Source organism: Vipera ursinii (assembly GCF_947247035.1).
Source record: "Vipera ursinii genome assembly, chromosome: Z".
In the NCBI taxonomy this organism is placed as follows: Eukaryota; Metazoa; Chordata; class Lepidosauria; order Squamata; family Viperidae; genus Vipera; species Vipera ursinii.
The window spans coordinates 90,870,221-90,885,948 of NC_139517.1; the positions used below are offsets into that span (position 1 = coordinate 90,870,221).

General features: G+C 40.4%; 1 protein-coding gene across 1 annotated transcript in view; it reads right to left on the bottom strand.

Annotated features, from left to right (window-relative positions):
* The window catches only part of STK31 (serine/threonine kinase 31), a gene marked incomplete at its 5' end in the record, with an annotated part of 81,158 nt that extends 66,828 nt beyond the window's left edge, over positions 1-14,330 (bottom strand). Inside the window, 6 exons of the mRNA XM_083376692.1 lie at positions 6,300-6,637; positions 7,647-7,805; positions 13,025-13,099; positions 13,818-13,916; positions 14,176-14,228; positions 14,303-14,330. Of these exons, the coding sequence (XP_083232818.1) occupies positions 6,300-6,637; positions 7,647-7,805; positions 13,025-13,099; positions 13,818-13,916; positions 14,176-14,228; positions 14,303-14,330 (752 nt within the window). The remainder of the gene's footprint in view (positions 1-6,299; positions 6,638-7,646; positions 7,806-13,024; positions 13,100-13,817; positions 13,917-14,175; positions 14,229-14,302) is intronic.
* Positions 14,331-15,728: the final 1,398 nt, after the last annotated feature.

Genomic DNA, 15,728 nt, shown 5'->3' on the forward strand with positions numbered 1-15,728 from the left:
TACTGATTTTCTCTATCCTACCAACTTTCCTGAAGAAAAAAATCCCCAAAATATGAGATCTCCGAAGAAGGAAAGGGGGAGGGGGACTTCGCTCCCTCCCTTTCAGTCGGGCGGCAACATTTACCCTTTAGAGAAAGAAAACAACTAGAAAGACATGAAAAATGAGCAAATGCTGACACCTGCTGATGGATGAGGATTTTTCTTCTTTTTTTTTCCCTTTGAACTTTAATGCACCTGTTTAAACAAAGTTAACACAGCTGAAGCAATGAATACTTTACAAAAGGAAATATGTGATGAGCGACAACAATTTCAAAGGACAATGACTTTAAACTACATAGAAATCCAAAATAACTTTCAGAGTATGAATCAACTCATATTCAACTTAATTTCACTCCAAGAAATTCCTCAGGAAAATACAGTAGAGATGATTAAATATAATTTTGAGAATAGAGACGTGAAGATGGAATCATATAAAATAAAAAAATATGATTTAATTCTATTGGGAAATATTTTAATACGTCTAAACAACTTTGAAGATAAGGAAAATGAGAAAAAATTCCCTGTAGGTAAACAAGTGATGATGATGAAACATCAGGAAAAAGATGGAATATATCAGAAAGAATACTTCAAAAAGAAACATTTGTTTGAATATGGCTAAGAAATGGGAAAATTTTGAAATATACTACTCTTAGAGGGAAATTTTTTCTTCTTTTTCTTCCTCCAAATCAATATAATTGTGTTTTGTTGTTTTGTTTTTTTTCTATTCTTCTGAGTTGAATTGATTTAAACAAAAGCAAACGTTTTAGCTACTTAAATGTGATGATAAGAAAAATATTAAAAAATGTGTTTTGAATGAGATTTAAAGGTTTAGATGATTAGAACTACTGAATGGAATGTTCAAAGTTTTAAATAGACTAAATACATTCTTAGCTATGGTTAAAAAGAATGAGAAATTAAGGGAATAAATATATATTAAATTAGGAGAAATACATATTTTCATATGTTATTGTTTGTAATTTAGTACTTAAATCCACTAATGTAAATATAGTTGAATATTGAACTGATTGTTATTTGTAAGAACATTTGGAATTTGGAGGGAGAAATAAGCTGCTCTTCTTTCTTTCTTTTTGTTTCTTTTTTTTACTTATTGATTGGGAAATATAAAAATATTAGAGGGTATGGAAAAAACAAAATGAAATCCACCAAGGTAAATATAGTTAAGTGTTAAAAAGGGGAGAAATAAGCTGAAATAAATATGGTGACAGGATTTATGATAAGGCAACTAAAATGATATACAGGATTATTTAAACTATATATTGAACTGTTGTTAAGCAAATAAAACTGTCTTAATGTAATGTTTTGCAAAGAAAGATACATTGGGGAAAGGGGAAATCAAATAATTAAAATATGGAATATAGATTATAGAAATTGTTAAGGACTGTCTTATAAATGTTACCAAGACAACATTCTGTTTTATAATGATTTATGTTATGTTAAAAAATTCTAATAAAATATTTACAAAAAGAAAAAAAGAAATCAGTCAAAAATACTTGTATACCAATGCACAAGTATGAAGAATAAACAGGGTGAACTAGAAATCCAAGTGTCTATGGATATTCTTAATCATCTAGATCACAGTTTTCTCAAAGATGCTTTTTAAAAGGAAACTGGACTGTTTTTATATGAAGAAAAAGAAGACATTCACTTCTCACTCCAGAAGCTTCTGAAGTGAATTGTCTTCTTCTTTCTCAAGGAAAAATAGTCCAGTTGCCTTTTGAAAAAGCACCTATGAGATAGAAATCAAAGTACATGAGGGTAGATATCATATTGTTACCATTACGGAAACTTGGTGGGAGGAAACCCATGAATGGAGCATACCGCTACAGTGCTTTTTTTGTAAAAAAGAAAAAAGAAAAAAAGTTGCCGGAACATGTCATACAACCCGCCTTGCCTACCCTACAAGGTTTACCTTTGTAGTTGGAAAAAAAAAATCCTTCAATTTATAGTGTATCTAAAAAACTAGAATTTTGTTCAAGGTAAGTTAATACTATTAATGTTACCATGCACTGTGTGGCTTTAAATTACAAGAAGGCATTTTATTAATCTTTTCAAACATTTACCATTGACATACCTATTTAGTTTAATGAGTGGAAATATCAGCTTTCTATGTAGAATGAAATTGGCCCAATAAAACAAAATTTGGTTGCTTGTTAAAGATTCATTTTTAAGAAGTTGTCAAACAAGGTGGAAAAATTTACACTTGGAGTTTAATATGGATATTGACTTGAAACAAATTAAAGTTGAAACTTGTCAGTGAACAGATTACTTTTAATTTACCTTTAAGTTAAACCCAATTTAATAAATACATCTGATTAAACCTCATACTGTAAGTCTACCTTTATATCTGACCAATACATAATTAATGTATAGTACTATTAATAATACTTCCAAATCACAAGACATTGGTTTTATTCTTATTCAGTGATTTTCCAGAGTTGCATTCTTTTCCCATTGTTTCCCTTCTTATCCTCATTTGTTTTTGAAAATGCCCCGCTGGCAGTACGGTGTGAGCGGGGTCCCTTCCAGCACTGTCTGCCTCCACTAGGAGGAGCCATGAGGTGCCAGAGCACCACAGCCAGAGTGTGACTTGATTGGCTGGGTCGGACCATATGGTATGGAAGCCGATGGTGGCAGTGGGAGACACATAAACATGGAGGCCATTTTTCATGAGATATCTGACAAACCTAGCAGGCAACTTTGTCTTCCAAAAGGTAGAGAAGAGAATTAGGGGGTCAGCCATATTGGACTTAATTCTCAGTAACAAAAGATGAAATGATAGAAGGCAAAGTTACAGCAACCTTGGGGGGGGGGAATAACCATACAATCCTGGAATTCAACATTATACAAATATGCAATAGAACAAAGTCATACTAGAGTCTTGGACTTCAAAAGAGCTAATTTCAACAAACTTAGAAAGAGCTTGAGAAGGATTCCATGGATAAAAATCCTTACAGGGTAAACAATCCAAGAAGCTTAAGAAACTTTGAAAAGTAAGATTATAAAACTCCAGTCTAACACAATTCCAATTAAGAAAAAAAATAAAGAGATCTCAAAATAAACTAGCATGGCTCACGAAGAACTCTGATAAACTGAAAGACACAAAAGAAAAGTAAAAAATGTGGAAAGGGAGCATTTAACTAGGGCAGAATATCAGCAAATACCCAAAACTTGCAAAGATGAAGTCAGGAAAGCTAAAGCTCAAAATAAACTAAGGCTTGCGACAAAAGTCAAAAATTAACATCAAAAAAAGCTTCTTTCAACATGTAAAAAACAAGAAAAAAGTCAAGGTAACAATTGTCCATTAATGGGAGAAAACAGCAAGAAGGGGACAAATAGCAGGGAGAAAGCAGAATTGCTTAACTCATTTTTTTGCATCTATATTTACACAAAAGAAAAAAAACAGTTCAACCTATTAAAAAAATACTTGCTTTCATACAGACTATGCAAGTCTAAATAAGTAAGAAAATGATAACACCTATTCATTGTAAAGAAGTTCAAATCACCAGGATCAAATTGATTACAACCCAAGGTTCTAAAAGAATTATCAAATGTGATCTCAGAACCACTAAACTACATACTTTAAAGATCCTGTAACACTAAGGAACTATCAGATGACTGGAAAAGGGCTGATGCAGTTCCCATTTTCAAAAAAGGAAAAAAAAATTGGATCCAGGAAACTACAGACCTATCAGTCTGACAGCTGGGAAGATAATCAAGATAATAAAAAAGATAATCAAGCAGCGAATCTATAAACACCTAGAGGCAAACAAAGTCATAACCAGAAGCCAAAAACAGATCATGTCAAACAAATCTTATTGCATTCTTTGACAATAAGATCTTTTTAGACTACCAAAATTCTGTGGATTTGAAGTGGATGCAGTGGCTCAGTGGGTTAGGACGCTGAGCTTGTCAAGGTCGGCAGTTTGGTGGGTTGAATCCCGAGTGCCGTGTAACAGAGTAAGCACCTGTTACTCATCCCAGCTTCTGCCAACCTAGCAGTTCAAAAGCACGTAAAAATGCAAGTAGAAAAATAGAGACCACTACGGTGGGCAGGTAACAGCGTTCCGTGCGCCTTTGGCGTCTAGTCATGCCGGCCACATGACCACGGAGACGTCCTCAGACAAACGCTGGCTCTTCGGCTTTGAAACAGAGATGAGCACTGGCCCCTAGAGTTGGAAACAACTAGCACGCATGTGCGGGGGAACCTTTACCTTTACGGATTTGATAAAGTAGACAACAACCTACTATTTGTTAAGATAGAAAAATATGGGTTACACAGCATCACCACCAGATGGATTCATGGCCGGCTGACCAATCGCACTCAACATTTAGTCCTTAATGGAACTTTATTTACATAGAGGGAACTATGCAGTGGGGTATCCTAAGGCTCTGTCTTAGGCCCAGTACTGTTTAATATCTTATCAAGGTATTGATGCTATAAACGAGGGAATAGAAGGGAAACTTATCAAATTTGCAGAACTAGCCAACACTTAAGATAGGCTCAAGATACAGGAAGATCTTGATTGACTTGAACTCTGGGCCCTATATAACAAAATGAAATTCAATGGTGAGACAACTAAGATTCTACATTTAGGAAAGAAAAAACAAATATATATATAAAATAGGTGATACTTGGCCCAATAGTAACTATGGAGTCCTGGTAGATAATCACTTAAATATGAGTCAGCAGTGTGCTGCACATGCCCCAAAAGCCAATGCGATCCAAAAAAGCCAATTAACAGAGGGATAAAATCAAGATCTTGTGAAGTGTTAATATCACTTTATAATGCCTTGATAAGAACACTCTTACAATATTGCATCTATTTTTGGTCACCACAGTATAAAAAAAGATACTGAAACTAGAAAAGTACAGAGAAGAACAACAAAGATTATTAGGGGACTGGAGGCTAAAACATACAAAGAATGGTTGCAAGAATTGGATAATTCTAGTTTAATAAAAAGAACGACCAGGGGTGACACAATAACAGTGTTCCAATATCGAAGGTGCTGCCACAAAGAAGGGTCAACCTATAATCAAATAGATAAGTTGTGTATTTAGAATACTGGAAGAAGTTGAGATAAGGGAAACTTTGGTCACCTAAATATAAAAAACTTGGAAATCATAAATAACAAATGTTACGGTAATTTGAATATTGATGGAAAAGCTTGGGGGGGGAGCAGTAACAGGACATTGCCTGTATATAAGGATAGAATGAAAAGGCAATTAAAATATGTATAAGCTAAACACTATTGATAATTGTAACACAGATATTTTTATTCAGTTGATAATATAGCTTAACATGAGATAGTAGATATAAAGGGGAAAAGAGAGGAAATATCTGATGTTGTAACATGAGGTTTATACTAAAGATTTATGTATGCCATTGAACTATTGATTAACCCAGTCTTCACATTGCTTTTTAAAATACTCAAATGCAAAATGAGAAAATATATATATAAAAAACAAGAAAATAGAAACCAAAAAAGTTTCTTTTATGACTATTGGACACAGATCTGGAGAAAAAAATGGAACTTTATTGCAATTATTTTAATTAAGGAAAATAATGTAACTATTTTTGTTTTCATTTGGAAACCACTTTCGGGAGTTTCTGCTCAAAAGACATAAAAATGAAGTTTTAATTTTGGGTTTTGATGGTTAAATAGGTAGTTGTTATAGAAATGGCTAGCACTATCTTTATATAGGTAAAAAGCTGAGACTAATTTTATCATCTAACTTACTGCACCAAAAAAGTTGGAAGGCACAGATTTGACCCCCTTCCTCCTTATATTCCCCTTTCCTTTTGCCCTTACCTCTTTCCTATTGTCTTTATTTTTATTTATATTTTATATCAGCAAAACAATAATAAAAATTATTACTTAAAAGTTGTTTAGCTTTTCTCATTTCCTTCTGAAGAAAAATTCAGGCTAAATTAACCAAAACTGGACCACCCTTGGTCTTTCAGCATTCTGCTGGAGAATATGCTCCAAAATGCAGGAGGGACCAAGACAGCAACCTTTAATAAAATGAGGATCAAATTTAAAATTCAGATAAATTACCCATTTATGTTAATGTAATTAATATATGAATAATAATTTTCCATTATATCAAGTTAAAAATTAAAAACTGGATGCAGTATATTGTACCCATGGGTTCAGGTTGCATAGTTATTCTAAGAAATCATTATGTACCCTTGCCCTTCAAATTATATCACAGAAAACCCTTTCCCACTATAACTTACTGAATCGAAGAAAAATGATTTATAGAATTTTCATTTTTTTCACTCAGAAACATATCACCATGACTTCCTGGCATTCTACTGCTTGCTACAGAGTTCATTCCCCATCTTGGAGTTGATGTTTTGGAATTCCTATGCAAAAAGAAATCCACTTTTGTCTCAAAGAATTTATTTTTTATGGGAGATTTGCGAAGTTCAACAAAGCCTTTCTTAGCCATTTCTTCCCCAACATCCAGTAAACCACATTCTGCCTGGGCAACAATGGTGCCGTCCCGATGCATGGCTTTATGTGTTATCTTCACCTCTTTTTCAAATATCAAACTATTAAGAAATATCCTCCCCTGCAAAATAAAATTTAGAAAGTATTACAGAAGTTGAAATATGGTATAACAATTAAAGAATCTCAGAAATCATGAAGTGCACTGCTGTATATTCTCTCTCTCTCTCTCTCTCTCTCTCTCTCTCTCTCTCTCTCTCTCGTAAAAAACAAATTAAACAAATTCACAAATTGCTTCCAGTACTTGCATCACCTTGATATCTATCAGAGCCACTCAATCTAATTTAGCATTATATGCATTTAATCAAAACCTAGAAAGTATATCCACTTGTTTTCTGCAAAATATTTTGACGGTTCTTGTCATTATACATAAAACAGAAATTGAATGCCTTTAGCTGGGTGATTAATATAAATATTCAAGATATCTCCCTTGCCTGTTCATCTTAATTGGTAATTCCTCTATAGGTAAAAAGGTGCATAAAATGGAGTAATGACCTGATCAGATCAAAACATACCTGTTTTGTTACTGATTGTGCCTTTTCCCCCCCTATCCCTTTCATCTGAGCATTTATTCTCAGTTTCTTATAATCTGAGGATCTTTGAGGATACTGACTGGCAATCAAGGGCAATGTTCCATTTATGGTGTCCTGGCCAGAAATTAAAAACTATCTATAAGTGAAACCCACTTTTATACAACCCTTGGGGAAATATGAATGACCCAGACTGCTTTTCACCATTTTGCCTCTGTATAAATGAAATTAAAATGGGAAAGGTTCAGGAAGAAAACAAAAGCTCATTTCCTTGTTCAGGTATCTCTTCATGAAGTCAGTAAGATGTTACAAAAGGCATGTTTGTGTCAAACTAGTTTTTTCACAATCAGTAAAATAGAGAGGAAGAATAAATACCGTAGTTCACAATGAAAATAACAGGAATGCTACCAAGAGAAGAATTAATGCTGCTACTTTTCTTTGCAATTTTTATATGCATTTTTCTACACACCCTTATCATAAGTACCATAGAGTTTACATTTGAAATTTACTTGCACAAACATAATCACATGAAACCTGGCTTACCCGATCAAATTGATTTAAATCTATATTAGCTGATAACTGTAATCCCCACAATTTATACTTTTTTGCCACACCAGGAAACTGCAAGTTTTCTGTGATCTCAACTATTTCTGATCTTCTGAGGACCTCAGAGTTCCCATAGTCAATGTATAACACTTGACACTGTAAAAGCAAAATAACAGCGATAAAAATAAAATCTGCCTTTTGAAGTTGTAAGGTAGTGAAGCCTGTTCTTTCCAGTTGATACTCCATCCCATTCCCTTCTTGCTGGGCATCTTATAACCATTTCCCACATACTGGGTTCTCCAAGAGCACAAAGTAAACTCTGTTTATACCATGTACTTATTTTATTTGAGGATCACCTTTATTTTGCTCCTTCGTTTTGAGCAAAGCAGGAAAGCCTTCTTCCTTTCTGATTTTCTTCATAGGGATATTATGTAAAAATCAGGGAGCTTAGCATTATAAATAACACAATGTATTAGGAATCAGTTTTCAATGGGCAAACAATCTGGATAAAGAAATATCACTTTAATTTATAATAAAAGTAAACATGCAACTAAAGGATAATGGAAATAAAATCTAATTACTGAATATGTGTTTACAGATAAAAACAACCAATAGAACAAAATAAACAAAGACAAGAGAAAATATACTCTAAGTCAGGGGTGTCAAACTCAATTTCATTGAGGGCCGCATCAGCATTGCGGTTGCCCTCAGGGGGCCGGGTGGGTATGGCCAGGGTGGGTGTGGCCTACTGGGTGGGCGTGGCTAGAGTGCGTATGGCCTACTGGGTGGGCGTGGCCAGCTCTACATTGTTCGCATCAAGGGTGCCTATGGGGCCCCAGGCAGGAGTGGGACAGATCTGAGGGTCTCTGGCAGAAGGAGGGCTAAAGCAGAGGGGGCCGTTCCCTCACTGTTTCCAGGATGGCTTTGTGGGCCACATGAAACCACTTCGCGGGCCAGATCCGGCCCCCGGGCCTTGTGTTTGACATGTCTGCTCTAAGTAATCAAAGTCTGTTCTCTAGGGCAGGGCTTTTCAACCTTTTCACCCATTGTACTACTTTTAGGATAAGGAACTCTCCGAGTACCACCAGTCACCCAGCAAGGTGTCAAAAACTTGACACCCCCCCCAAAAAGGAAAAAATGATAAAGTACAGGTAGTCCTCGACTTACAATTCACTTAGTTCTAAATTACAACGGCACTGAAAAAAGTGACTTATGACCATTTTTCACTTATGACTGTTGCAGCATCCCCAGGGTCATTCAGATGCTTGGCAACTGATTCATACTTATGACATTCTGTGTCCCAATGGCTGGGGGGGGCGTGACCAGCTCATCACTCAGGTTGTGGGGTGCCTGTAAGGGGGGGGGAGAATCCGTGGGTCTCTGGTGGATGGGGGTAGGACTGGGGTGGGTGCCTTCCTTCCCTCCCTCTCCCATTGTCCCTACATTTCTTTCTTTCCTTCCTTTCTTCCTTCCTTCCCTTTTCCTCTTCTTTCCCTCCATCTCTCCCATTGTCCCTACTATTCTTTCCTTCCTCCCTTTCTTTCCCTCCTTCCCTCTTTATCCCTTCCTTCCATCCCTCTCCCATTGTCCCTACCTTTCCTTCCTTTCTTCCTTCTTTCCTTCCCTTTGTCCCTCCTCCCTTTCCTTCCTTCCCTCCCTCCCATTGTCCCTCCCTTTCTCCTTCCTTCCCTCTGTCCCTTCCTTTCCATTGTCCCTCCCTCCCTCCTCTTTGTCCCTTCTTTCCTTCCTTCCTTCCCTCCCTTCCTTCCTTCCCTCCCTCCCTCCCATTGTCCTGTACTATGCTGCCCAGACCCCAGGCAACAGAGGATTCTCACCACACGGAGTGGCCGAGGGTGAAGTGAACCAGCGACATCACGGCCCTGCCTGTGCGCATGCAGAGGCAGAGGAGAGCACATGCTTGAAGGGGGCCGCATGCACGCCCTTCCTTTGCCCGGGGTTGCTGCTTGACCCACCGTAGCTGGGTGCTGGCAGCTTTGCACGGCGCTGCCAGGGTGGCAAGCAAGCAAGAAGGGCTTCTCCCTCCAGGGGTGGGGGGAGAAAGACACATTCTCCAACCTGCTCTTCATTCCCCTTCTCTGGGTTGGACTGCAATCTCACCCACTGCTTCTGCACTATCTACCTGGTCCTTATCTATAAAGCCCTACATGGCTTAGGCCCGGGATATTTGCAGGATCGTCTGCTGCCAGGAGCGATTTCCCATCGCCCTGTGCGCTCACACAGAGAGGGCCTCCTCAGGGTGCCGTCGGCCAGACAATGTCGGCTGGCAACCCCCAGGGGGAGGGCTTCCTCTGTTGGGGCACCTGCTTGGTGGAATCAGCTCCCCCGGGAGCTCCGGATGGCCCCAGACCTTCGGTCCTTTCATCATGACCTTAAGACATATCTTTTCCAACAGGCCAACCTGGACTGATGATAATGGGGTTTTAATTATGATTTTAAATGTTTTTATTGGTTTTAGTGGGACTTCGACATAATTTAATTCTTTTTTAATATTTGTATTTATTGTATTTTATTGTTGTTAGCCGCCCTGAGTCCTTCAGGAGATAGGGCGGCATACAAGCCTCATTAAAAATACTTCCTCCTCCTCCCCTTGCAGATAAAAAGGAGAAGGCAGGCAACGGGGCAGGGGGTTTCCCCATCCCAGATGCTCCTTGCCCGCAGCCCCACCCTGAATTGCTGGCATCCTCTGCCAGAGAAATCCCTGTATGGGAATTGTATCCGGGGATTTCTCCCAACCACACATACATTCTTTCCCTGACTTGCCCCGCATCTGGGGTTTCCTTCCTCGCGAGGAGACCCGCAAGATTTCCTGCTTACAAAAGGGCAATCACTTCTGCCTGTCTTGCATATACAGGGATTTCTCTAGCAGAGCAAAGCAGACAGAGCAAAGCCTCCGCTTCATTGCTGTGGAGAAAGAAGTGCTGCGTTTCCCGCCAATAAAGGCAGTCCGGGTCCTGCGAGAGGCCAAGCGGGAATGAAGCAGCCCTCAGGTCTACGCTGCAGAAAAGCCACAAGTGCCGGTGTCGCCTGGGCTCCTGCCCAGCTCACTTGCTTGCAGGGAATACGGCAGCAACAGTTGTGTCGAGCCAATGGGCCCGACACACAAAGGAAAGGGGAACCCAGTGCCGGGCTGCCACCTTCCTCCCAGCTTCCGGGAAGCCATCAACCCACCAGGAGCTATCTGTGGACTGGAGCCCATCGGCGGAGGTCAGGGCCGGCCGTACGAAATCACCAGCTGACTAGCAGCCCCGGATGCGGCCTCCCGGCACACAGTGTCACACCCATGTGCCACCTTTGCTGCTCATTCTGCGTTAGAGCTGGGAGACTGTGTGGTGAGGGACACCCCGACATTGAGCTGTGGGGAGGGCAATCCCCGTGGCGTCATCACAGCTGAGGGCATGGAGCTCCCTGCAGCAGCTGTGGGGAGGGGAATCCCCGCAGTCCATGGCATGGAGCACAGAATGGCGGCTCGACGCCACAGGGGACATTGCTGCCAGTCCTACGTCCCTGTTGCGGGGGAGGAAGGCGAGGGACTGAACTGCCACTTGTGGCCTTCTCGTCGGATGCTGGCATTTCAAAAGGGCGGTGGCAGCGGTGGCAGAGAGAAAAAGGGCCGGATGCCCCAGCTCCTCCTCAGCATGCTTTCAAGGCCGTTGAGGAAGGGGCAGGGGAAAAAAGCGGAGCGAGGGGGAAGAAGACGACCAAGACACTTGCCCTGTGCACGCCTCCCGGAGTTTGCCTTCACAGTGCCTCTAAAGCGGCAAGTTAAAAAAGAAACCCAAAAAGATGAGGGGGGGAGAAAGGTGATCAGTCAGCCAAGAGCCCAGCTGTTTCACACTTTAAGCCCGCGATACAGATAACGCTCTGTGCTTCTCCTGGCCCGGAAGGGGAAACTGGCGAGCAGGCCCACCGGCCATCGCGGAGATTACGAAGGGTTAAATGCTGAGAAACAGTGGGGGGGGGTGGAGTCAGGCGGGCACATTTTTTCCTCCACACCCACATTCTGATGGCTTCACCTGGCGCGCATCAGCAAAACAAACGTGGGCCTTAATTCCCACCTGCTGCCATGGGATGAGTCCTCTGGGAGGGCGCGCGCCGTCTGGCCACTTTGCTTTCCCCTCAATAAAGCCGGGCACCTCGGGAAGAAGAGAGGGGCAAAAGTCTCAAGCCCCGTGAGGAAACGTGAGGTCCGTGAGGGGTATTGCAAGCTCGCAGGGGGGGGAGAAGATGGAAGAGCGTAAGACCACAAGAGACAGAGAGAAGGGGGAAAAGAAAGAGGTGCGGTTGTGAGGTTGGCGCTCAGGGCCACAACGTGGTCTCAAACACGTACCTGCCAAGGGAGTGGATGGCTCTATTCCCATCAGGCTCACACTTAATTGTGAAGTAAGAAGAGGGGGGGAAGGGCGACACAGATCCCACACGAGAAGAAGTCAATCTGGTTGCTGCACAACGAGTCCCTGGGGAAAGCAGGGCCTCGCTCTGCGCCTGCGCTCTTCACACACCCCTCAGTAGGGTTCTTGCAGGCCACCGCCAAGCAGCATGTTTTCTGCAAGTGAGCTGGGAAAGAGCGGGGGAGGGAGGCAACGCCGCATACCACCAGCCATGTACCACCAGTTGAAAAGCCCTGCTCTAGGGACACTTCCATAAACTTTCTCTTTTTGAAAGTTAATGTCTGAGCCTTTCTCTCAATCAGAACTGTGAACACTATTGAATTGTTTGACCATTAAACACCTGCCTTTTATTTGAAAATCTCCTACACCTACTCCTTGCTCTGATAGAAAGACTCAATAACTGTCTCCATAGCAAAGGCCGGTCCATGGGCTAGACGCATCATGCAGAAGCCGTGTCCATCCCACTGCCAGCAATGGCAACAGTCCCGATACGTTGCACGATGTCACATGACATCGCAAGTTTGACATGTCTGTCACAGCACTTAAAATTTTCAGGGCATCAATACAAATGTGTACACTAGTCAGTAAAAAGTCAAGCCCATAGATTTTTGGTGGGCTTATTTGCAAGTATGCAAATGTAACAAAATAGGATGAAAAAGTTGGTCCAAGTTGTACAAAAACAGTTTCTCTGTTTAGACCTAGACATTAAAATCAGAAGTCAATAGTTCTCCCAATTATACAATGAAGTGGGGAGAACCACTGAATTCCCCATAAATATAACATTACTTCTTAAAATACAGCAGCAGAACAATGCAAAAGAAATTTGAATAGTGTATTAACTAGGATACAAAATTAAACCTGCTGTACTTTGCAAAACTTCATTTTTCTTGTCAATCCATTTTTGTATTTCCAAAATCATATTTAAAAATCAAGCCAAGCAGCTATTAATCAAAATATCATCCTCACTTTTTCATCACTGATAATTTTGAGTACTTTACATCTGTACCAGCATTTATCTTCAGAAAAGCAACCTCCGTATATCTGAGGATTAAAACAGATTTAGGTCAATTTATAACTTTCCATGTATTTTTTTAGATCCTGTTTAGAAAGTCATCATGACATCCCAATAAATATAAACAGAAAAGAAATCAAGATTACCAGCAATTTGCCAAAGATATATCCCATAGTTTTTTCATGCTTAGTATCTTATTCTGATATTCTCACTAGTTGGATATGCACACAGGTTATTTGGGTTTATAATTTTTGCAGCCAAAATTTCATCCTAATACCACTAGGTATTAGAGATCTGAATTTCCAAGGAAAAAAAATCTGGGATGAAAAATTTTGTTTCTCCTTTATAACTATGGAGAAAAAAATAATTCTTCTCAAATATTGGGAGGAAATCTAGAAGTTACAGGTAACATTGTAAAAATTATCTTTGCTCCTTTGGGAAAAGTTTTTTTTAAAAAAATCAATTTTATACAAAGAATTCTGTGTGAAAAGTTTTATACACAATAATCCACAGCAACAGAAAATAGTAACAAATATTATCATTTAGCATGAAATGCAAAACTAGTCAATATTTTCTGTGCATGTACTAAAAGCCGAGGTAGAAGACAGGAATATATTATTTAAAAGCTCATCAATTTACTTCAAATAAAAATCCTTGGAGTACATGTTAAAATATACAAATTTAAGTGATCCCTGCAAGCTGTTATCTTATGCTTATATAAAATAAGAAAATATGGGCATAACCTACCTTATTGAAATCAGGATTGCCAAAAACTGGGACGGCTTGAGGACAGATTTCAGCCAGACCAGAGCTAATCTTTAAAATTTCCTGAGATTTATTAATGTTCTAAACAACACACATTGAAATCCAAATCAATATATACATTCAAGGTTTTTATACCACAAATGACAAATACTAGTGATTCAAACATAAAACATTCTGTGTGTAAAAATTTATGAATTTACCGGTATCTTTAAAAAGCTTGATTTTATCAAATTTAAGCATCAAGAATTTCAATTTTTAGATAACTACCTCAAGCATGAATTATTTTAATTTCAATTTAATCAACATTGCTGTTCATAATACCCCACAATTCTGACCTTACCTGTGCCCAAAAGGTTACAGCATCTTCTACATGACAGCCAACTGCACTTTCGACTGTGAAAGAAAAAATAGTCAAATCATAATTTTACTGTTAAAAAAATAAAACTATACCCTCTTCATATATGTACCTTTATTATATGTTGAATCCTCCTCCATGATGACAGAACCTAAAATATGGAAGAAATCAGTGATTAGAATAATAGCCTATTAATAACTTAAGCAGTTTCACTACAGGTAATCCCCAAGTTACGAGCATTCACTTAACCCTCGTTCAAAGTTACGTGATCAGCGCCCCCTAATGCTTATGAGTATTTCCCGAAATTATGACTATTACAGCACCACGGCAGTCATTCGCCCTTACAAGCGACCGCAGAAGCTCTGCAGTACAGTATTCACCCTATTCCCTTCCCCACTCCCTACAAGTGCTTTCCCCCTCCCTTCCTGCTGCGCCGGAGTCCCTTACCTTGCAAAATCTGTCTCCTCTCTGCCACAGTTTTTTTCCTTTGAGGGAGAGTAGAAAAGCTTGCAAATGCTTTTCCTGCTGACAATGGGAGCTCCTGGGTGCCGTAATATCACGCAAGTTCGAACACCCATTCTTTGCAAAAGAGATCATGGCCCTGGAAGCTTCCATTCTCAGGGGGGGGAGAACAGAAGTGTTTGCTTCATTTGCATGCCTACGGAGCAAAGCATGGAATCAGAGTCGGCCGGGCGCAGGGACCAATACTGTAAGTGGCCCGGCTAAGCGGTTCGCTTGCATGCGCCAGACCTCCTTACTCAAGCGGCAGCAGGAGCTTGAGTTTCTCAGCTCAATCTAAGTGGAGGAAAGCGGAGGCGCAGCAACAAGACTGCTCTCAAACAATAAGACCCAGGTGCGCTGCTTGCTTGTATCTGCTGGCCTTATTGAGAGCAATCCTGCTGCTGTGCCTCCGCTTTCCTCCACTCAGATGGAGCCGAGAAACCCAAGCTCCTGCTGCTACTAAACTTCTTATCTGAAGGGAGACATTGGGGAAACTGGACTCTCCTTCTGAGCAAATGAGCCAGTTCAGAACAAAGCAAATTCACTGTGTTTCCAAGGGTTACATTCACACTCAGATGGAGCTCCTCATCTCCCAAAGATCTCCCTTCAGGTAAGAGGTGTTTGAGCGGCAGCAGCTTGAATTTCTCCATCCAAGTGAAAATAAGCAGAGGCGCACAGTGGGATTGCTCTCAATGAGGCCAGCGCATGAGAGCGAGCAGCGCACCTACAAATTCTTCAGAGTAATCCTGGTCTGAGCAGCAGCGGCTCTGCTTATTTTCACTTGGACAGAGCAGAGAAACTCAAGTGGCTGCCACACGTCTTATCCAAATGGAGATCTTTGGGACATGAGGAGATCCATCTGAGTGCGAATGTAATGCTTGAAAACACAACGGTTCGCTGCGTTTTCAAGGCTCCCAGAGGCCCCCAAACACCCTTAATCCCAAAGGAGATCTTGGGGAGATGGGGAGCTCTATCTGAGTGTGACCCCTTCATGGATTACTGCCTTGTCGTGGAAAAGGGGCTTGGGTAATTCAATG